Source organism: Sylvia atricapilla, chromosome 1 (genome assembly GCF_009819655.1).
Source record: "Sylvia atricapilla isolate bSylAtr1 chromosome 1, bSylAtr1.pri, whole genome shotgun sequence".
Classification (NCBI taxonomy): Eukaryota; Metazoa; Chordata; class Aves; order Passeriformes; family Sylviidae; genus Sylvia; species Sylvia atricapilla.
Genome location: NC_089140.1, coordinates 20,227,994 through 20,250,748, shown reverse-complemented (window position 1 = coordinate 20,250,748; position 22,755 = coordinate 20,227,994). Strand labels below are relative to the sequence as shown.

The 22,755-nt window shown below is 37.7% G+C and overlaps 2 protein-coding genes across 2 annotated transcripts in view; both read left to right on the top strand.

Annotated features, from left to right (window-relative positions):
• The window catches only part of LOC136359711 (macrophage mannose receptor 1-like), a 54,325-nt gene extending 52,189 nt beyond the window's left edge, over nucleotides 1-2,136 (top strand). Inside the window, exons 29-30 of the mRNA XM_066316594.1 lie at nucleotides 277-336; nucleotides 725-2,136. Of these exons, the coding sequence (XP_066172691.1) occupies nucleotides 277-336; nucleotides 725-975 (311 nt within the window). The 3' untranslated portion in view covers nucleotides 976-2,136. The remainder of the gene's footprint in view (nucleotides 1-276; nucleotides 337-724) is intronic.
• Nucleotides 2,137-6,066: 3,930 nt separating this feature from the next.
• LOC136359716 (macrophage mannose receptor 1-like) overlaps nucleotides 6,067-22,755 on the top strand; it is a 31,854-nt gene continuing 15,165 nt past the window's right edge. The window contains exons 1-19 of the mRNA XM_066316609.1: nucleotides 6,067-6,221; nucleotides 7,996-8,394; nucleotides 9,624-9,797; nucleotides 10,676-10,840; nucleotides 11,120-11,236; nucleotides 11,477-11,620; nucleotides 12,942-13,124; nucleotides 13,348-13,502; nucleotides 14,350-14,463; nucleotides 15,149-15,264; nucleotides 16,034-16,182; nucleotides 16,612-16,814; nucleotides 17,192-17,313; nucleotides 17,732-17,819; nucleotides 18,525-18,669; nucleotides 19,129-19,164; nucleotides 19,255-19,424; nucleotides 20,161-20,228; nucleotides 21,839-21,939. Of these exons, the coding sequence (XP_066172706.1) occupies nucleotides 6,161-6,221; nucleotides 7,996-8,394; nucleotides 9,624-9,797; nucleotides 10,676-10,840; nucleotides 11,120-11,236; nucleotides 11,477-11,620; nucleotides 12,942-13,124; nucleotides 13,348-13,502; nucleotides 14,350-14,463; nucleotides 15,149-15,264; nucleotides 16,034-16,182; nucleotides 16,612-16,814; nucleotides 17,192-17,313; nucleotides 17,732-17,819; nucleotides 18,525-18,669; nucleotides 19,129-19,164; nucleotides 19,255-19,424; nucleotides 20,161-20,228; nucleotides 21,839-21,939 (2,710 nt within the window). The 5' untranslated portion in view covers nucleotides 6,067-6,160. The remainder of the gene's footprint in view (nucleotides 6,222-7,995; nucleotides 8,395-9,623; nucleotides 9,798-10,675; nucleotides 10,841-11,119; nucleotides 11,237-11,476; nucleotides 11,621-12,941; nucleotides 13,125-13,347; nucleotides 13,503-14,349; nucleotides 14,464-15,148; nucleotides 15,265-16,033; nucleotides 16,183-16,611; nucleotides 16,815-17,191; nucleotides 17,314-17,731; nucleotides 17,820-18,524; nucleotides 18,670-19,128; nucleotides 19,165-19,254; nucleotides 19,425-20,160; nucleotides 20,229-21,838; nucleotides 21,940-22,755) is intronic.

Sequence of the window (22,755 nt, the reverse complement as noted above, 5' to 3'; positions counted from 1 at the left end):
TTTTGATATTCTTTCTTTTTTACTAGTTTATGTGAATAACTTTTTTACTAGTTTATGTAAATACTAGTTTATGTAAATAACATATGAGACCAGAACACACTAGACCATTGTGCTATGCCTTAGGGGTATATAACTTTTTATTAACTAAACCCAAGTGTTTTCAGTATTTAGTGGTTTGTATCACCATCTATTTATCTGAGCATGATTTTCAGTATGCTCCAAAATTTAGAAATAAATCATATCACAAAAGTAAGATTCTTTTTTAATGTTTTCAAGTTCCAGCAACTGAAATGCCATCAGCATCTGAAATGCCACCAGCTGAAATACCTACAATGGGTAAGAACATTGTCTTTCAAGTAGAGAAAAACTAGTCCCCCATAAGATCATAAATCAAAAAATTCTATTCTGTATTACGTCTCTTAAATTTTCTGATATATCCAAGTACTGTACCTGTTTTCTAGGACGACATTGTTTCCTAGTTGTACACAATATACTCTATCTAGGTGCATCTCCAAATGCAGATTAAAAAAAATAAATTATGATATAGCATACAATATTAGTGATTTAAAATCAAGTTATTTTATGTTGCTACCTTTTCTTCTCGTTACTTTGAAACAAATGGACCCCTTTTTCCTAAAATATCATGAATTCTAAAGAACTTGTTTCTTGTAATCAGATAAAAGATTATGTAGCATTCTCTTGATTTCTTCCTATTTGTTTTTAGCAATGACAAAAGATGAGAAGGCTTCTACCCTAAACCACAGCAAAACAGGAGTTATAGTTATTGTTGGTGTCATCATCCTCATTGGAAGTGGCCTTGGAGGATATCTCTTCTACAAAAGAAGAAAGAATTGCTTGCCAACGAATGACAGCTTTGAGAATAATTTGTATTTTAATGGTGATGCAGTTCCTGGAATTAGTGACACAAAGGATCTTGTGGCCAACATAGAGCAGAATGAACATGCAACACTGTAATGTAACAAAATAAATTGTAATGTAGTATGTAATATAAAATGTAATGTAATAAAATAAAATGTGCCTTGTTCTATTAAAATTATGCAATTAGAATGAAGCCAAAGGTATTTTCTCATGTGCAATTACTGTAATAGCCTGTTTCTGTGTGTGTAATGTCATACACTGCAGTTACTTTATTTTGTAGCCATTATATAAGGTGAAAGATTTCAGGTCTCAGGATTTGATGATCACACTGGTCAATGTGGGTCTTAAGAAAAGTCATAATGTTGACTAATTATTAAATAGAACAATAGAAATGGATAAAATAAAGAAAGTAAAATGTAGATAGATCCACTTGAGGAATATACACAAGATTTGACATTTCTGCATCAGATTTATTTCAAACCATGCTATTGAACAGATACTCAAAGCTATTCAGTAAACATCTTATTCTGCCATCTTGCAAGTATTCCCATGGACTTAAGTCAGGCATAGTTACTGGAGCATAAGTCTGCCTTTGGACACATTTCCCCTTTGAACCACATGGGGAAAAAGACCTTTATGATATTTCAGTTCCCACAACTTCATACAACGCAGAAGAACAAGAATGTAGTGCTTGTAGTTTATATATTCTAGGACTTAATCAGGTAAAATCTGGAGGCATGCCTCTGGAGTGGAAAAGTGGTGTTGATACTAGCTTCTGGTTTTGGCCACAAGTGAGTTTGTTGGTGAGAGGTGATGAAGGTCATGGAAGAACTTCCTTCTTGTCAGGCAACAGTTACTGAGGAGAGGGAGAAAAATTTGCTGTGCAGGTTCTGAAGGTCTCCAGGAGCAGAAGATTTCTGCACAGCTGTTACAGTGATCACATGTTGGTACTGCTCTCTACAGCTTCTCCATAAGTAGCAGAGGTTTGTGGGATGTGTGCTGCAAATAAAGAAGAGTTTGGCTTTACCAGTGTAATAGTTACTACTGATTTTATTTACATTCTAAAATGGTTAAATCAGCTACTATTTATGGACATCTTATATTCCCCAAGGAGTTTATATTCCTAATTTTTGTAGATCCTGTAATATGTAAACCATGCATGATTCCTCACTTGCATACGAAGGTTTGCAAGGATTGATTTTGTTGTTTCAGATTTTGCTCTGTGAAATAAAAAATAATTATCTTTGATTTTTAAAATAGGTTTGCATTTTATAGTCTCATCTATATAAGACACTGTAACATGATAAAGTGAAAAAGAAGATGATACCACTGAGGAGACATTCCAGAAAAAAGTTGCAATCAAGTATTATATTAACCATATTTTCCTGAATCTGTCCCAGGATACTCTGCTTAAAGACAAAACAAAAATGTGAGTTGAGGCGTTTAGTAAAAATCTTAAATTGCGTGCATATGTAGATAAGATGGGAAAATTTGTCCAGGAACTCCTTTTCTCTGCTCTCTTTCTTCCAGCTATTTCCTTGCTCTGTTCCTACTGCTGTTTCCATTTTTAATGCACAGTTGTTTAAGCATGTCTTTTCAAGGATCAGTACCTCTAATGGTTTTTTTATGCCATCTGATGCTTGTGACAGAAAGCTCTTGACTGAATGATTATGATATTAAGGGTCATGTTGTTCCACTTATATGGAGGAATGGTGCCAGGTAGAAGTGTATGTGAAACAGACAGTGAAAGGCCAAGAGAGGAATCCCAGTCTCACTGTGCTGGCTGTTGAGCAAACCTCAAAGAGGTGCAGTCTCATCTAAAAAAGCTCAGTCCTCTTCTGGGCCCTGCACAGTCTTAAAATGGTATCTCTACACGGAGTTGTTCTTCAGATAACCTTTATTCTGTGCACAGATGCAAAGGTATGGTTGCAAAGAAAATAAAAATAGAGGGCATGTCTCATTTCTGGTTCTGGTTTTGCCATGCTTATAAAGCACATCACTAAAAAGTGTCAAGGAGGGAATCCAGCTACTGGAGCCTGGATAGTTCTGACTTCATTCATCCATTTAGTTTACCTGAAATCCAGCAGCATTTGTGAGTTGAAGAGAATTAAAAATGCTGTGCTAGTTAATAACTGGCAGTATATGTAGGTGCTTCTGTGAAATGCTGGATCAATTCTGCTCTTCTGTCCAAACAGATACAAAAAGTATAGAAGGTTCCAAATAAGAAGCCCTGATCTGAAGATGGAGGTACTTAGCCTGCTCATTTTAGGAAGAGTGTGAGTGAAAAAGACTTGAAGGATTTTTCAGAAGAGGACAAAATTTAAGCTGCATGGGTTACAGTACCTCCTATTTAAAGACAATGGAATTGAGGCAAATTTTCCATTAAAAAGATTGATATAGAAACGGCATTTACAGCTCATGAAATCATTACAGTTCCATGTCATAAGCAGAAGATGAACACTGATACTTTATACACAAACTTTAACAGAAGTTTTTGACTAGAAGGTAGAGAAACAAACTTTAACACTTTAAATGATACCTAATTAATATAAGATCAAATGGAAAGATTTTACCTAGGAACAGAGATAGGTAAAGTATGCTTCTCTATTTGACTGGAAAAAAGAAATGTGTTATTGGAATAAGTCATGTTCATATGAAAACACTCTAATTTTTATATTTTATGTATTCTGACCCTTCACCAAATCTTTCAACCATCTTCTACTACTGACTGCTATTCATATTGGGGTTGGTCAGGTGCCTTAGAACCAAACTGTTGGTCTTCTGATCTCTTACTTTGTCTCCAGGTAGATGACACCACTTAGGGTAAGGTCTCAGGCTGCATTTTGGTTACATATACATTCACAGAGGAATTGGGTTATTGCTTTTCTACAATATACTTGCTGTAAAACAAAGGAAAATAGTTAATTGAAAAAACAAGATGGTGAATAGTATGAAGAAGGGAGTATGAATAGAAAAGCAAATAAATGTTTTAACTGATCCCTAATAGTGTATCTATAATCCTCTGATGCTGCCAAGATTTCTTATATTTGATCAGGTTTGGAAAAAATGAAAGAAAAAACCACATTCATTATATAGCATGAAAAGAGAAAAACAGAAAGGTTGTTCAATTATTTTTAGGCTAGAATGTTCCTAGTGAGGTTTAGAGTATGGGGTTTTTTTTTAAAGAAATAAATGTTTATAGCTTGGAAACTGTGTTTGTCCTATGTGTGGGGCACCTGAGGAATGACTTGGTGACAACATTCAGTAGTGTGTAAGGTTTTGTCTCTTCACATTGCTGTTTCTTGATACCCTTGTGTTTAATTCTCGTTTCCCCTTTTCTCTGAAAAAGTTTGGACTTCAGAAGAAAGGTGGTGAATCTGCACACTGTGAGTGTGACTTCCTGCCTGGGGGCAGAGTGCCAAAGGAACAATGCTGATTCAACACAAACCCCAGCAGCTTTTGTTCCTAGCCACTTTTAAAATGTCAGGCTGTGCCTTGCCTCATGGCAGATCCTGGAGCACATCTTCACAGTCCTCTGGTTTTCTTTCCCGCTTTGTGGGCTGTGATGCAATCTGCTCAGACAAACACACAAACACTGAGGTAAAGCTGACTTTATATGTTTTACTCTTTTTCAGCCTCTCCCAACAGATTACCAATACCAGACCCTCACCAGCCACTGATCTTTGTTCTGAGCAGAACCAGTTTCTTTTTCTCTGTTGTAGTTGTCCTTATTGCCCCCTGGTAGATTTGGATATTCTGAGATGTCTTTTACAGCAGAACCACAAGACATATTTGTCTTGCTCCTGAACAAGGAAGGAAGGAGAGTCAGAAAACTGAGTTTGCATGTTCAAGCACTCTGGTGCTGGGGAGTACCAGAACGCTTGGTTCCAGACTCAGTGCAGCCATCCTTACATATGGATCATAACTTCCTGAGCAATTGGATTCTGCTGCTTTGTGGAGCAGCCCTCATTTCTTCCACTTCCCTGACGTGTCAGTATCCTTTTCAGGCTCCCTTCTTTGCATGGCTTTGCTCTAGCTGTGTCTGCTGCCCCTGAGGTCCCACCGTTCTCCCTCACTGCTGTGCCTGTTTCTACTCTAATTCCCAGCACACATTTTCAGACCCAGTGGGTCATTCATCTACATGACCGTCGATTAATAGAAGCAAAATCCCACATCTTCATGTGGGTGTCCAGAGTTTTCACTACCCGTAACAGCGGCAATTTTACTGCAGATGGAATATTGGGGAAGGTATCCCACACCAGCCTCTCCTGGAGGTATGGGAAATGAAATTTTTCAAAGTCCATGTGCAAAAACTGATGTAAAGCTTCCACTGGAGTCCCTTTTCTACTCCTTGCACTGTAAGTTTTTTGAGCACTTCAAACTGTCATGGGGAAAGCTTTATCAAAGTAAACATCAGAGTTTTGTCACAATGCCTGTAGGGTATACACTTTACAGGGTGCAAACTTTCACAGGTCATTGGGATGAAAAATGAGGCAGTATTCCTCATCAGTTTAGTTTTGCTCACTAGCAATAACTGAAAATCCGGTATTTACCAGTTACAGGTTTTCTTCTTCCTGGAATTGTGTGTTTTCATTCCCAAATTTCTTCCGCTGTTGCTGCCAGTTGGGTAATTATTCCTGCATATAATCACGAATGGAGCAAAAGAAAGAATAGATGTCTCCTGAAAAACACAGATCTGACTTTCTACAGCTTTGTTTTCTTTTCTGTGGAATTTCAGGCATGGAAAATTTTGGTTCTCTCTGACTCCTGGTCATTGTTACTTGATCTGCATGGTGTCCCAGATTTTTCACAATAGTGCACTGCACTCTGGCTTTTTTTCTTTATGTATAGATACAGACGAATCTTACTTTTCTATTTTACTTCTTTCATTTATTTATGAAAATGAGACTTTACTTCTTTCATTTATTTATGAAAAGTAATCTCACCTTTTGGTAAAAAAAAATGATTCTGAGTTATAAGGTATGTCTTAAAAAATTCACACTAAAATGTTACCTGTTAGATCTTATATTTCCATGGCAAACATTTATACAATAGAGAAACTAGCTTAGAAAGCAAAGTTTACTCATTAATGTATTATTTCAAAATTACTCATGTGACATGACACAGTTCCTTATTTGAAGCTCAGAACTTCCCTGTATATGTTGGGTCTTAAAAAGGGTTTGTTATTCCACTTCAGTGCAGTGGGGTTTTCTTGCAAGGCACTGATTTGGTCTTTAGGATCAACACGAGGTGAAGGGAAGAAAGGCGTGAAATATTTGCCATGTCTCTCTACTTGCCCCTGATTTTTCTTCTCTCCATTAGCACATCTCTTCAAATATCTGGTAAGTCTTTGTCCTCTGCTGAGTGTGGGCGCTTTCAAGTCCTTTAACATGTGTTGTAGTTATCTCCCTTAGTGGGCAGTGAATTTAGATCTAGTCACAGCATATAATTTGAAAATTTTTTGTTCAGCTCTGAAGTTTGGTGGTATCTGTGTAGGCATTCTCTTTCCTTAACCTAGGTTCCAACATGGTATATTAATGAAAGGAATATGCCAACAGATGTGGCCATAACCTTGGCAGTGAGCTTTTCTTGAGAAAGCTGAATGCAGACCAAAGCTGATTTCACTTTGCTCCGTTGGAGGCTAGAGGAGCTCAGTACAGAGCAGAGAGCTCTCAGCATGCACAGACCTACGGGCTGATGTGTGGTTTGAGTTTCTTGGCAGCTCATTTAGACCATAGCATATTGATCAGTACATATTGAAAACTGAGAACTTTAGGAAGGATCTTAAAATCCCCCATCCATTAGATTTCACACCCTCTTGCTGCTGAAAGGAAAAAAAAAATATGACACTGTGCCTTTCTACAGCAAGTTCCCAGCTAGAGAACTCTGGGAGTCCAATACTGTTGCTGGAATGGCAGCAGGAACCAGCCAATGCACCAGTGATCTAATCCACCACAGGACAATTTGTTTTGTGCATGCTTTTGGCAGAGAGCAAGCCAGCTCTAACCCATCCTCTGCTAACCATCCCAAGAACCACTGCAGTTGGAGAGCTCTGTCAGGGAAAAGATTATCTGGCTTGTTCTGGTCTATAGCCTTTCAGAACAATAGCAAGGCTGTTCAACCACTCCCTGTAAGCTTTGGGATGGGAGGGTTATGAAGGCCCAGTCAAGTATTCTGGCCTTGGAAAGAAACCTTGAGTATAACTCGATGGTGATGCTGAGTGAATTGGGTGATGTTGCCTGTCACCTCGAAGGGAGCCAAGGGATGCAAGTTGAGCTGCGAAAGGAATGAAGATTTGGAACAGGCTTTTGTTGAAGACAATCTTAAGAAACAAAACCCTGATGTGCAGTGGTTTCTACTTACAAATGTAGTTATTAATAGCACTTAGGGTATTGGTTTAGTGTAACTGTGATCAGAACTGATGATACTGCAAGTTGTGGCTTCCCTACTGAGAAACCTCCAAATAAAGCTCTATGAAGAAATGACTTTTTGCACAGCTGCTAAATATTTCCAAGATAATTGTAAAATGAAAAATACACCACTTTCTTGGTGAGCTGAAAACCACGATGTTGTTCTGGGCCAAATATAAAATTATTTAATTTTGAGTATGTAAATGACTTTAAATAGCTCCAAAACAAAAAAAAAAAAAAAAAAAAAAAAGACCTTTTAATTGCAGAATTAAAGCCCATTTAAATATGATTTGGTAGAACTTTGAAGAAATGTAATATGATGAAGGTCGTTTGTGACATGTATTTTGAGACCACTGTGGTTTCAGGAAGAATATGTAGAAGAGCAATTTCTCCTGAAAGAGCTGTATTTTCAACTTTTGTGTTTTTTCATTTTAAGAATATTTTCATAAATATACTTCATACCAATGATTAACCTCCCTTGATTTCTTTCTCTATGAAATATGTGTACACTATTTAGGGTTTTTTTTTGTTTTGGTTTTGTTTTGTTTGGTTGGCTAGTTTTTAGTTTTGTTTTGGTTTTGGTGGGAGTTGTGTTTTTTTTTTTTTTTTTTTTTTTTTTGGTAGCAGACTGTCATATAGCAACTAACTGACTTTATCTCCTAAGACACCTCTCCTCAAATGTTTGCATTATCATTTTGTTTTATAGGTAGGGGAATATTTTCAATCTATAATGAAGATAACAAGCTCTGTGCCCAAGCTCAGAACTCCAGCTCAGTCATAACTGCCACTTGTGATGAGCGTGATGAGTTTCAGAAGTTCAGGTGGGTCTCTCCCACACAGCTGCTGAGCATGGCACTCAAGCTGTGCCTGGGGGTGCTTGCCAAGGATGACGAGGCTGCCGTCACGCTAGAATCCTGCAACAGGACAAATGAACTCCAGTGGTGGGAATGCAGAAATGAGACACTTGCAACCCATGGCAAGGATTTATTTCTCAACTATGGCAAGGGGAAGGGGAAGAAAATCAGGCTGTCCAAAGGATCCAACAAAGGGAGCAGGTGGAAAATCCATGGAAGTGTAGACAGCTTGTGCTCTCAGCGCTATGAGGGTGAGTACTGAAATTCCATCTCTATTTTTTGGTACCTTGACTGCCCCTATCTGCAAAACAGGTTGACAGGCAGCAACCATTTTCTCAGAGTGACACCAGCAGAGGAGCTAATTATAAATAGGGTGTAGAAATGAAAGGTGAATATATCTATATACTTTTCAGCAAATACAGCTGTATACATTTCTGCATAACTTGTAAAGTGCAAATCTTTCAAATGATGGAATAAAATGACAAAGGCCCATGATATAAACTTAAGCAAGAATGGAATCATAATTGTCCAACAACAGCAAAACGAAATCTATGACTCTTTTAGAATATATCTGATCAATTTGTAGAAGAGATGATAGTGTTATATTTAGTTTTAATTACTGTTTTTATTTGGTTTGACCACTAATAATATCTAAGAATTTAATTTCTAGTTTAGATCAATGGAATCCACCACTAACATTATTTACCTAGTGTTCCCCAGGCCTAGTAAAAACAAAAAGTAGAAAAAAAAAAAATGGTGCATCTTGGTTTAGGATGCAATGTTTTATCACCCTGGAAAAGGACCTCTAGAAAGATCTCCTTTTCATACAATTTCATAGCTCTTGGGCAATGTAGAGGGGGCATTCAGGATCAAGTAATCAGTCTTTAGTGTGACATTGGTATGTTGGGAATTTAACAACAGAATAAAATTTTGTAGTACACTACAGCTGTTGCACAGGAATGACATTTGTCATAGTTTTGTACAGACAGCAGCAAATAAGACTGGAGAGTGATGGAAGGGTCACTTCCCAGCAGAGTCCTTGCAAATTTAAGTATAACTTCCTCTCATGAAGACAAATAAAATATTTTGATACCTCCTTTTCAGATTTTTTCACAACCATGCGGGGGAAAAAATAAAGAGAAGGTATACATTATCTAAGGACAGAATTACATATGCCGTGGGAGAAGCTGAGTCACAGAGACCTCTGGCATGGTAGTCCAGAAAGCAATGGCATGACAAAGTTAAACAGAAATTAGTTTGAAGGCCCAATTAGGTGTTTGAGAGTCTTAGTTCTGAGTATTTTTTCATAGTCACACCTGATTGGCACAACAGCCCTTTAGAGGTTCAGGGTAACAAAATACTGGTGTCCCAAACCCTGCATGGCTCAGCTTTGTCCATGGACAACCAGCTATGAGTGTCACTGTGGTGAGCATCTGATGCCAGCTGACTGTTGAGAATTGATCTCTGCTTTTCTCCATAGATATCTACACACTGGGAGGAAATGCCTTTGGTGCACCCTGTGTGTTCCCTTTTAAGCACCAGGGGAAATGGTATGCTGAATGCATCCCTCGGAAGGATGATACACGCTCTCTCTGGTGTGCAACTTCTTCAGATTTTGATAAAGACCAGTTGTTTGGAAACTGCCCACTTAAAGGTAGTTTATTTGTAAAAATCTCAGGAAAGCTATTAAGCAAAAGTGTCATCTGCTGTCATGGTCAAAATGTTTTTGTGATGTGAAAGTAGCAGTGGCCAGGGAGCTGAACTCTGGCTCGCCTATTTCACTGGTGAGCTATGCAACAAGGAGATCTGCTCTTCACCCTCACTGTCCTACAGTGTCCCCAAGACTGATACTTACAGAGACTATTCTGAGGGTGGTGACTGGGTCTGATGGATACAAGAAGAGGAACACCCTAGGGCTGGGTTTCAAGACAAAAGGGAATGCAGTGGGTGAGGAAGATGAGATGTGTCACACTGTTGTGTGTTATAGGAAGTGGGAAAGAATAGGAGGGCTTTAGAAAAGGGAAGGGTGCAGAGCACAGGCTGTGACCTTCACCTGCCTTCAGTGCTCCAGCGCTTCCATTCCCTGCCCCTTCATCCCCACTTCACATGTGACTGTGTGGAAATGGTAATTTCTGTTATGTCGGGTGGTCTGGAAGAGCGTAAGAGGGATCTGAAGGTAAGAAATGGGTGTGGAGACCAAAACTTCTATATGTTAAAGAGAGAAATACTTATAGAGGTAGAATATATCAGTGAGTGAGTTAATGTGGACTGAAATATGAGGGAAGTAGATGAGTTATATAAATAAAAAGGAAGATGGTCAAAGTAGAAAAATTAGGTTTGTAAGGATAGATAATTCCTTATGTGATTGAAATATTTTAAATACTGAATGGAAAAGTATATTTATATGAGGCAAAAGGTATGTAAAAATTATCAAATCACACAGTTGCATAGTTTTAGTCTGCAGCAAAGATTTTATTTTCTGGGTTAGTAAACATGATTGCCTTGTCAAATTGCTGGTATCATCTTTTTTAGACACCACCCACAACAACTTTTGGAAAACAAATCCTGTGACAGAAACACGCTATCAAATAAACTCAGAGTCACTTTTGACATGGCACCAAGCAAGAAAAAGCTGCCAGCAGCAGGATGCAGAATTATTACGTATCACAGACCTTCATGAAGAAATGTATTTATTAGGTAAAAATACCCTAAAATATATGTATAAAAACATAATACACCATTTAAGTCAGATCCAAGGTTTTGACACAGATACTTGTATTTATATCATAAAAATAGGTCTCTGAGGCATTCTTAAAAGAGTTTCCCTTTCTCACAAAAACCCGTGTCAAAATAATGGAAATAATCTAATTTATACTAAAAAAGATATCTCTAAAGCTTTAAAATATTTCCAATTTTATTGAATAACTTAAAAAATCAGAACATTTAATAACCTGACTGTTTGTTTTGGCAATTTAGGACTCACTAGTGACCTGGGCATCAATGCAAAGCTCTGGATTGGTCTCTACAATGCACTTGACAGTGGCTGGAAGTGGACTGGGGGAAGTCCTTTCAGATATCTCAATTGGGCTCCAGGTAAGTGCACTTTTCTTAAATGATGAACAACTTCTGGGTCAAAATTTCCTCCCCTTCTCTCTCCTCTTCTCCCCCGCCCATCACAGTGATGCTCCCTTGTCATACCTCTTGGGATTTAACACTTTGAGACTAATGCTTCAATGGATTTGCAGCTGCAAAAGTCCTGCACATTCCCTCCCATGAAGAAGTGAAAAGTTTCACTTAAAGATAGCAGAAGGATTCTGTTACTCTTTTTTAAAGGAAATCCCTCCCTGGAACCTGGAAAAATATGTGGGACCTTCCAAGGAAGGAATGGCAAATGGGAAAACCAGCTTTGTGACCGGAAACTGGGATATATCTGCCAAAAGAGAAACACCTCCTTGGATTCTTCCACCATCGCCTCAGGTGCGCTGGTCAAAAGCTAAGGCAAATTTTACAGACAGTGAGAAATATTGTGAGGATGTCTGTATGAAAAGGCAGCATATTGTCAAAACAAAAGGCCTGCACTTGTTGACCTGTGTCAAATACTGAGAAGATTTTAATTTTCTGGCTCATTTTAAAGATGATGTCTAAATGTTGTTCATCATTTGGAAAAGAGCCCAGGGTAGCAAAGAAGGCAGGATTAGATGTTTAGCCATGTTATCCAGACCATGAAATACTGATAAATATCCTCTGCTCTATGACCTGCTAAAAGATGTTCATTCTCCCCTGCTCCCTGGGACCCTTTTTGTTCTATTCCGCAAGGAAAAAAATCAGACTATACATCTGGAACCTTTCCTCTGTTGAGTTCCATTTTTACTTGAGGCAGACTAGGTCTTAACTACATGAAGAAATTGGCATGCAGTTGCTTAACTGGAAATTCCCAGCATGGAACTAACTTCACAGTACCTCCCTCCCCTAAGACATATGAGCATATTAGATTATATAGCTCAGGGGATGCATGACGCCTGCATATCCTGTACTTTCTGGCTGTATCCAGGCAGTTCACTTGGAAGGGTTTCTGACCCTGCTAACCTTCAATCCATGCCTGGATGTTGCTTAGGGCAATGCAATTTGCCCAGGTCCAAACCATGTCCAGGGAGCATCAGACAAAGGTGTTGACCACACCCCAATTCTGGGCACACATCCTCCCCTCTTCAGTTTGCTGTGTAGGTGCAGAGCGTGGGAACTTTACAAGCAATGGAAAGTGGGATGGCCATACTGAATTCATGCCAAGAAATAAGTGCTGAACAATGTGTGGTGTTTCTGTCCAGCTGGAATTTCTGGTATAACATTTCTGGTACAGTGTGATTGTGTCTGGACCCTCTGATACATTATTTGGGCTGCATAGGAGCTCCAACCAGCTCCTGAGCACCTGGTGTTTCCAGGGGGGAAAAAACATAAAAAGCTACAAAATTCACCAAGATAGAGTCCCAGAGGTCCTGCTGTAAAACATGGCTGTACCCAGAGTCTCACTGAGAAGGATTTAATGTGGAGTTGTGCCCTGTACATTTGTATGCCAAATTACTAAGTATTCACTAAATCTTGTAGAACAGTTTTTTGCAGCTCCAAGCACTAATAGGAGGGGGAAAAATTGGTTTTTAATGTTTGTGCCCTCAGACTTTGGCTTCTCTGCTCTTCTAGTATGTGTTCCAATATTTCAAATTCATATCAGCACAGGTAATTTTCTTTTTGATGTAAATAAAACACTGAATTGAACTTCTCATTAATGACATAATTTTTTTAGGTGATTCAAAGCATTTAAAATGCCCCAGGGAATGGGTGCCCTATGCAGGTCATTGCTACAGGATTTATAGAACACCAAAAATATGGAAAGAAGCCCAGTCTTCCTGTAGAAAAGAAGATGGAGATCTGGCAAGCATTCATAATATTGAAGAGTACAGTTTTACATTGTCACAGCTCGGGTACAGTGAGTATTCCTGATGATTACTTTTTTTGTTTGTTTGTTTGTTTGTTTTAAACTGGGATGTTTAAAACTGTTGTTGTTTAAAACTGTGACTGTTCTTATTATTCACTTAATCATTGTAACCATGATCTTATTCTTTTGAAGTTCTTCAGTCAAAAGTGGGTGTGAGATGTAATTATTCCATTAAAAGATAAATCCATGCCTACAATTAACTTTATGTTCCCAGAGCCAGATGATGAGCTCTGGATTGGTCTAAATGACTTCAGGATTCAAATGTACTTTGAATGGAGTGATGGCACACCTGTGATTTATACCAAATGGCACCATGGACAGCCAACCCACACTTGGAATAAGGCAGACTGCATCCTTATGAAAGGACAGGTAAAATTCCCTTCTCCACTCTCATACTTTCTTCTGCCCTTTCTTCTTCCTGAAATGAAATCATTCATGATTATTAAAACAAACAAACAAACAAATGAATGCTGATTTTAAAAATATTACAAATATTTATGAACTTGGTTTAATTTAGGATATCTTAGTGTGAAGGCATACTCAAGGCCAGATCTAGGAAGCTGTGTGATGCACCAGAAGCAGTGCACTGCATGGAGACTTGGTCTTTGAGACAATTCCAATCTGAAATTTGTTGAAATCATTTTACTTTACTATTTCCCACAATCATCCACATGGAACATTACTGATCATAGAGGAATTGATTCTTGGAGCATGGACTTTCTCATGTTTTCTCCAGAACTACTAAAATATAAGAGATTTAGAGTTACTTTGGAGGCACAAAACCAGATTTTATTTTGTTTTCTACTCATTATTAAAAAAAAAAAAAATAGGCATATAATGTTGTGGAAAAAGATTTACACAAGACATTTTTTTCGTATTTTAGATTTGGTTTATCCAGCATTTCCTTGCCATAGTCATCTGGTTATATGAACATAACAGATGCTATGCTGGTGAGAATAGAGAGGAACTTAATGTTTCTGTCCTGCTCTCATCAGTCCCTGAATCTTTAATAGATACAGCCCTCATCCCCCTGAGGAAATGTGGCCCTTACTGTATGTATTTGGGAGTTTTGGAGAAAAAACCAAGGCAAGGAAGAAAGCTGAAACAGTCTCAGCCATAGGAAGACAGAAGGGTTCCTTCTGAAGATGGATATTCTTGTTTCATTTAAATTGTCTCTAATTTTCACTCCTTTGTGGTTTCTTCTTACAATACTTAGGATGGATCCTGGGCTGACAGTGCTTGTGAAATGAAATTTGGCTACATCTGTAAAAGGAAACCCTTGGCTGAAGAACCAGGAGAAGCTGAAGTTAGTTACCCAGGCTGCCAGAAAGTAAGTGTAAAACAAAGGCAGCAAAAGAGGATTGTGTATTTCTTTAAATCCCATGATAATAATTATAACAGAAGTAAATTATTTTGACTATTCTTGGTGGAGCCTAGAAAACTGTTAATTTCATATGTATGGACACTTCTTAGACTGATAGAGAAACTTTTGCTTTATTTAACTGAAATGTAGATTGATTTTTTTTTTATTCCCTTACAAGTGTACTTCACTCAGCTCTCTCCTAATGCAGAACTGGTCACTGCACCCATAAAAGCCACTCTCTGCAGAACAATCTTTGCAGGGTGCAACACATGTGTCAAGGGTTGCACACCTCCTCAGTTGTGTCAGTCTGCCACAGGAATCAGGAATATTTGAGCTGACTGTTTTGCAGGTTGTAAACTCATGCAACAGCTAATTATGCAATGAGAAGGCAGAGAATGCTTTACAGAGAGGGCTGCAAAGTGGTTGTGACATGTGATAACCATGGCTCACTGTTTGCATAGAGCCCTGGTGTGTCTTGTATCAAGGGACAGAGTTATGGTCACAAAAGCTGTGTTTGATTATCCTCTTGGTTCCTTTCATGGCCTTCGAGATCAGTTTTGACTTGGGGTGTGGTACTGGTGTGGCTTTTGGAAGTGCACAAAGCCATGCAATCTGACAGCCTCTCTGCACATCTCTGCTTCTACACTGACAGGGCTGGATGAAGCATGGCTTTTACTGTTACTCCTTGGTGCAGCTGCCAACAACATTTCCAGAAGCAAAAAAAGTTTGTGAAGAAAATAAAGGTTATCTGGCTACTGTAAGAGACAGGTATGGAAACACAATTCTCGTCCTCTAATGTGTGTAACCAGGATGAAAGTGTTAAACAGAAATTTCTTCTTATTTAATAGTTATTCATAATGTATATCTAGTGTGACACCACTTTTTCCCAGGAAAATTTAAGGTAGAGCTGATGAAATATTGCAAAATAGGGGCTTTTAGGTTGTCAATACCGACATTCATGGTATTGCTACTACAGACTTACACTGCTATTGCCTCTGGGAATTAAAAAACTGGGTCCCCTACACAACAACCCTAAATTGACAGACTGTTTTAAAACTTTTTGAACTAAAAATAGACATATAAACATGGAACTATTTATTATTCTTGGGTTATAGCTTTTCAGCCTTTTTTTTCTTTCTTTGCAACAGTCAGATCTGGAAGAATTTTTAGAATAAAAGTAGATTTTTCCCCCCTCTAAGATCTAGACCTTATCATAAAGCTCATTTAAACACTGTGGCTCTTATTTATACAGAATGAGAAATGTAAACACATTAACTTAAGTATTGTTTGGCTTGTGTTCGTTGTGGAGTGTAAAAGGTTAATACAATCATCCTAAATTCTAGGCATAATTCACATTAGCGAAATGTAAGGAAAAAAATATTTTGTATGATAATTAGAACTATGGAAGATAATTGCTTAATTTCATATATATTAACAAATCACCTTAACTTTACCAGATTTCCTACCATGAACTATTTGAAGAAATGAACAAATTCTGATAGAATGTGATTCAACATTTGCTGCTTACTCTTCACAGATATGAACAAGCTTTTCTGACCTCCATAATTGGATTCAAACCAGAAAAATACTTCTGGATTGGTCTTTCAGATGTAGAAGAACAGGGGACATTCAGGTGGGCCAATGGAGATCCCGTCACCTTCACTCACTGGAATGTGGGGATGCCTGGTAAGTGCCATAGGAGCCATTGACTTCCTGCCCTGGGGAATGACAAAAGGAGGGTTTGAAAGCTAAAAAGTGGTTTAGAAACTCTTCTGGCATAAAGCAGCAGAAAAGATAATCCTACTTTCTTTATGTGCCACAAGGATAGATCAGGGATTGCCGTAACTCCCAGAAGATCATTTGGGACTGCACGTGTCTGTTGGTATCATAAGATTTTTTGTCATTTGACTGGTATTTTTAAGTAACTCCTAGCATGATGTAAAAGGAACTTACATTAAAAAAAAAATCTTTAAATTATTTAGTAGGAATTCATATGAGCTATTGCGAGCTACTGGAATCCAAGCACAGAGGGAACAGGTTACTCCTAAATAAACAGTAGATATTTTGAGATGATGTACTCATTAATAAGATTTAACAACTTTATGTTTTATGAAGGAGAGGAGTCAGGTTGTGTGGCCATGGCAACAGGAAGTTCAGCTGGGTTGTGGGATATTTTGGACTGTGAAGAAACAAACACGTTTCTCTGCAAGCAGCTGGTGGAGGGAGTCACCCCTCCTCCTCCTCCTCCAACAACAGCCCCTCTCCTGTTTTGCCCAGAGGGATGGCAGTCTACTTCTCAGAGCAGCTTCTGCTTCAAAGTAGGTGTTTTGTTTTTGAATGCAAATGTTTGCCATTTAAATAAGAATATATTTCATTCATGCATGGAAGGTGGATTTTACCCTGCCTACTTGAGACACAGTCTGTGGTAACATGTCTCCAGCCATTCCCAAGTGGTATGGCTGGGAAATGGTAGAAAAAGCTGTATGTGTAAGGAACTGAAGTCTGGAGCCACAAGAACTCTGGGATGATAGAAAAAGCAATAATCAAATTTGACAGACAACCACAGGCTGAATGGTTGTTAAATAGCCAGTAATAGAACGAGACCAAAAGATCAGAAGAAAGATAGAAGTCCATTTTTGTGTTTCTAAATATCTGTAAATACCCAACACAATACTTAATTACCCGCTTTCTATAGATTTTTCAAGGTGGAAGGGAAAAAATGCAAACATGGTTTGAAGCAAGAGACTTTTGCAGAACTATTGGAGGAGATCTTGCATGTATCCACAGTGAAGAAGAACAAAACCTGATCGCTAGACTGTAAGTATCTGTGCTCATTTCCTACCTTATGTAAGGGGCAAAATTGGAAGACTAAGAAAAACCTGACCTATTGATGTGCTTGTATAAATGTTTAAATCAAGTCCACAAGTGCAGGCAAGTCTGAATTTGAATGCCTAAGCTACTTAGTGGAAAAATTACCTTTAAATATATTTCAATTTAACTCAGTTTTTGTGGACTTACGGCATTTGTGATCTTTCCCATAAAGTTCTGTGTTTCACTGCTTCCTGGCATGTGTAGTACCAGGCTGTTTTTCCCCATGAGACAATTGAATGGTTACTTTATATGATTGTCTCAAATTATATTTGAAGTATCAAGTGTGCTGACGATAATGTAATGCTAGACATGGTCCTTCTCTGTTTCATGCTGTGTCTGATTCTCTCTATTTGTAATCATTCAGAGACAGAGGTTATATTCACTATTCCTACTGGATGGGTTTAAGTGCCTTGGACTCTGATGCTGGATTTACATGGAGTGATGGCTCACCAGTGAGTAAATAATTTGTTATTCCAGCTTTTTGACTCTTTTTTTTTAAATATCTCTCTTGGCAGACAGCTCTCATAACTCTTACATAAAATGCAAGTCGCCTTCAGTATTTAGTACCTGATTCTTCTGTAGGAATTAGTCTTAAATCTTCTGATAATTCATAGTTATAGATACTAAATAAAAATGCAATATTTACAGTAGTGAAAGGTGATGAAGTCTAGCTCTTGGTTTAAGCAAGTCTGTTTGTGCTAAACTCTATACTCCCACTTGTCATTTGCTGCAAGAAATAATTTCGTACAAGTACACCAGCCTGGCTTTGCTGCCCTCGTTGTCTTAAGTAGATCAAGATCTGTCAGGCCCAAGGCCATATGGCAGCACCAATGGATTGTCTTGGGTTGGAATATCTGAGCAGGATAAACAACCCAGAAATCAGAGAACACATTTCTTTTTAGAACTTGACAGGAGAACATCAGCTCTCCTGGTAATGAATGGGGCAAGAACTTCCTGGCTTACTAACATGGTTTATAAACACACAGATCAATTATTATTTTATTCAAGTGTCATGCACTTCTCCTCAAAAAGTTTGGCATCAATGGACAAGATGGACCATGAAATCAAATGAAGTACATTATTTTTTAACAGAATGATACAAGACAATTGCTTCCTTTAAAAAGGAAAATAGTAACAAAGTTGTGTTTCCACTACAGGTAAATTTTGAAAAATGGTCACATGGAGAACCAAACAATTATGACGGGAATGAAAAATGTGGCGTGTTTACTGGCTATCTCAATATGAACTGGAACGATTTATTTTGTGAACACATGCTGGACTTCATTTGCCAAATTAAAAAAGGTAAAATAACTTTCTGCCTTCAGTGACTTTTAGAGGTAGATAAGAACATCCTTCCCAGGTCAGATCACACTATCTGCATGTATTAGAGACAGCTGTGCCATTAATCACAATAAAACAGTTTATGCTATAATTTCAGTAAAGGCAGTTGAAAACTATTGATTAATCCATGAAATACACAGGCAGGTTTGGAGAGTGTATTCAGTATGTTGGGGAAGAGAAACAGAACAGCCTAAACTTGGCCATTGTTTCTGTAAGCTTAACATAATGTGAGCTCTACCATGCTGCTTGCTGAATGTAGCACTTTATTTCAGATATTCTGAGAAATGCTGTGACAAAAATAAGCATATACTGAGTAACCCTTAAGATTATTACTTGGAAATAAAATGCTAACTACTGTGTAAATATACTTGAGACAGAGCTGAGAAACATAATATACTCAAATATTGATTTATATTGCAGGAACCTCACTGAAACCAGAGCCTAATTCTACATTCAGTAAGTCTCGTGCTTCCACTGGAAAAAGAGTTAATTAACATGTAATGAAGTTAATTTCTATTACGGGCTAATTAATGTTTTAATTTGCAGATTATGAATATGTTGTTGGTGAAGATGACTGGATAATGTATAAACACAAGGAATACTACTTCAGCAAAGAAGCCATGTCTATGGAAAGAGCCAGAGGCTTTTGCAAGAAGAATGGTGGTGACCTTGTAACCATTGAGAGTGAAACAGAAAAAAATTTCCTTTGGAAATATGTAAGAAACAGGTTTGCTTGAAAAATGGATTTTGTTGTGAACTGAGGCACATTTTTTCAGCTGGTTCATGAAATATTAGAAAGTGGTCCCCATCACAGAAAGAGAAAAAGAGTTCTACCTTTCATCCTTTCATTGGCTTATCTGCTTAGAAGCTTTATTTTAATAATCATTTCCATAACTTTCTATATGTAGACAAATTCTCAGCTTCCTTTCAGGAATGCTCTCAGGGTGCAACTTTCAAAGACTTTTCTCTGTTTAGCTGAAAGCATCAACTACTAATTATGTTTTTTTCTGACTCATCCTTTTATGAGAATTCAGTAAAAGCTCTTTGTCAAAATAGATCTCATATTTGCAGCAAAAGGTTTAAATTAGAATATTTTCTTACAGGAAGAGAATGGACTGACGATATACTGTTTTGGAAATAGTTTCCTACTATTAAAATCAAATATCATTGCATTCTTTCCTCTTCATAACTAAGTACAAAACCCCATGGTTTGCTGGCAGCCTTTTAGCAAATTCTCATGTTTTCCTAAAACTCCCCAAAATATTGTTATAAGCCTGCTTAAGAGGTCATTCTTGCCTTCTTAACATAGCTTTTTTCCTCCATTTCTTTTTTTTTAGATAATTTTCCTTCCCCCCCGCCCCCCCTCCCCCCCTTGGTTATATAAATGGAAGGAAAATTTTGCATTTTGCAGTTTTATTACAGCTGAGTAATTTTTTTCTTTGTTTGTTTTAGATTTTCTATAAAGACTGGGGGAACAACTTCTATATTGGCTTAAGTGTGAGCCTTGACAGAACATTCCAGTAAGTAAAAACAAATTTATTTTGTCAGACTCAAAATGTATTCAGATTTGGCATGGTTGGCTCCAGGAGATAGTTGAAATTCAATGACTGACACAACCTGTAGACAGGTTTATGTCCTCAAATAAAGTTTTAAAATGGGATTCTGCTCCTCTGCAAAGCACTTCTCCCATCATATTTTCACTATCTGTTTCTACTTCTTTTGGTTCTTTACCCTGCTTTTGTGTTCTGAGGCTGAGATGCTGGATCATAGTGAGTGAGGCATCATCCGCTTTTCTTTCTTAGATGAAAGAAAAAGTTGGTTGGAGGTCTCCAGCATATTCCAGATGGTTCTTGCAGGCATTACTTACTATTGAAATTATAAAGGAAAAAGAACCTTGGAAACCTGCAGTGAGAGGTGTCAAAGTGGTTTTTAGAGGTGATATATCAATACTGGAGAGCCCTTTCTGCATTTCCTCTCAGAGTTCAGGGCAGGACAGTTTCACATGACATGGACTCTTCCAAGAAGAAATGTTTTTGGAAACCAAGTGCCCTGGAATTACCTTATACATCCCCTGGAGCCTTGAATGTGTTGCAGACATGTCTCCTGCATCTTTTTCTAGTGCATTATTCTGGGATTCAAACCTCAGTCAGATGAGTCTCAGCTTCTTCATTTTAATCTTCTGTTGTCACAGTCTCACAAACCACAGAGACTCTGTAGCCTCAAATCCTGGACATTCTGCTTTCTACATCTCATTCACTGCTCAGATAATCCTTGTTTTCCTAGCCCTCCCTTGTTCCCTCACTAGTTTCATTCTCTTCCCTGTTGGATGAAGTTGCCATAATTTGCTTTATACTTTTCTTCTGTTTTTTTATATACTGTTTTTTCCTATTTGATTCAGGAGGTTTTCAGGCAGGTAGGCATACTGATGAATCCCTAATCTGTAATTTACGTCCAAAAACATGCATGCACTTAGCCTCCAAAACAGGAAAAACATTGGATTATTCTGGAGGTGTTATCACCTGAAAGTTGTCAGTCTCGTCTGATTCATCACTTGACTTCCAGCACTGAGGCCTTTTCAGTTTTTTCTTGGCCACTTTTTGAACATAAATTTGTGAATCACCAAGCTAGGAAATGATTGATGCATAATTGGAAAAAAATAGGTGTATAACATTAGGGATTTCCTATGCTTAACAAAATGGTTCCAAGTGTTTCCCAGTATATGGTTCAAGACTTTTTTACCCTACAAGAGCTAATATTATTGCTTTTAACCCAGGCAATCACTGAAATAAACTAGGGTATCTGTTTCTGTGCTCCAGAGAAATTCAGGTCCAGTGCTAGACTGGTGGATTTCCAGCACGCTATTGATGTTTGGAGACCAAGAGATGTTGAGACCACCAGTAAAGATGATTTATTCAGACCTGGTCTGAGTCAACACTGTGGGCAGTTGATATGAAAATATTTTTTTACTAATTCCAAGTGGAAGGTCTTGGTTTCCTTTCAGCAGAGAGCAACCTGTGTTTGTAAGCTAAGATACAGGAAACTTAAAATACAAACTCAAATATATCCCTTGCAAAGAAATAGTAACTTATTCAACATAGAATTACAATTCACTCAAATTACTTTTTTTCAGGTGGATGGATGGAACATCAGTGAACTATGTTGCCTGGGCTCCAAATGAACCCAATTTTGCAAATAATGATGAAAACTGTGTGGTCATGTATACCCATACAGGTGGGTGCTGTAACAACATCTGATCTGCTGGATGTGCCTTAGACCTCGGAGGGCTCCGTGGGCAAGGCTGAGTGGATTATACTGAGAATGCTGATGTTTCATAGTGTTCAAAAATCAAAGGAAAATAAATTTTAGTCTCTTCTTTTATTTATGTACTTTTAAAATTTGAACTCTATGTAGCTAACACATTAAATTACACCTGAAATTTTGTAAGAAAATTTCTAAGTGAACAAATCAGGTAAGCATCAGACCATTGGCAGATAGAGTTAGTATCTTTTCTCCTCTAACCTCTCTTCACTTTATGCCTACTTCTCCAAGATATTAACTATCTGTTTTCATTTGTTCAGTTCCTAAAACCTGAGGGTTTGGCCAATCCATGGCTTGGATTATTGCTAAGCAATGTTATAAAATATTTAAATTAAATAAAATATACTTTAATATCCATTAATATAGAGAACTAGAAGCAATTGTGTTTATACTAAGAAGATATACCAAGACTATACTATACCAAGGACTTAGTCTCTTTTTGGATCAGTAAATTTCTTCTACTTTAAACATTTCTAGACTCAAAATCTGTAGATGAGGTGACCTTCCTAGGCTCTCTTAGAAGTAAGTGGAAGGATATGAACACTTTTGGGGAGTAGATATTATGCCCTGTTTTGGAAATCTCCTTTCAGATAAGTCCTTAACTTCTCTGAATTAAAATGATAATATTCCATTAAACATTAGGTATGATAAAGTCTTCCGTGGGTCGTTACCTGCAAATGTCTGCAGCAAATGAAATGTATGTCATTTTCTTATTCGTCCCTGATCTGT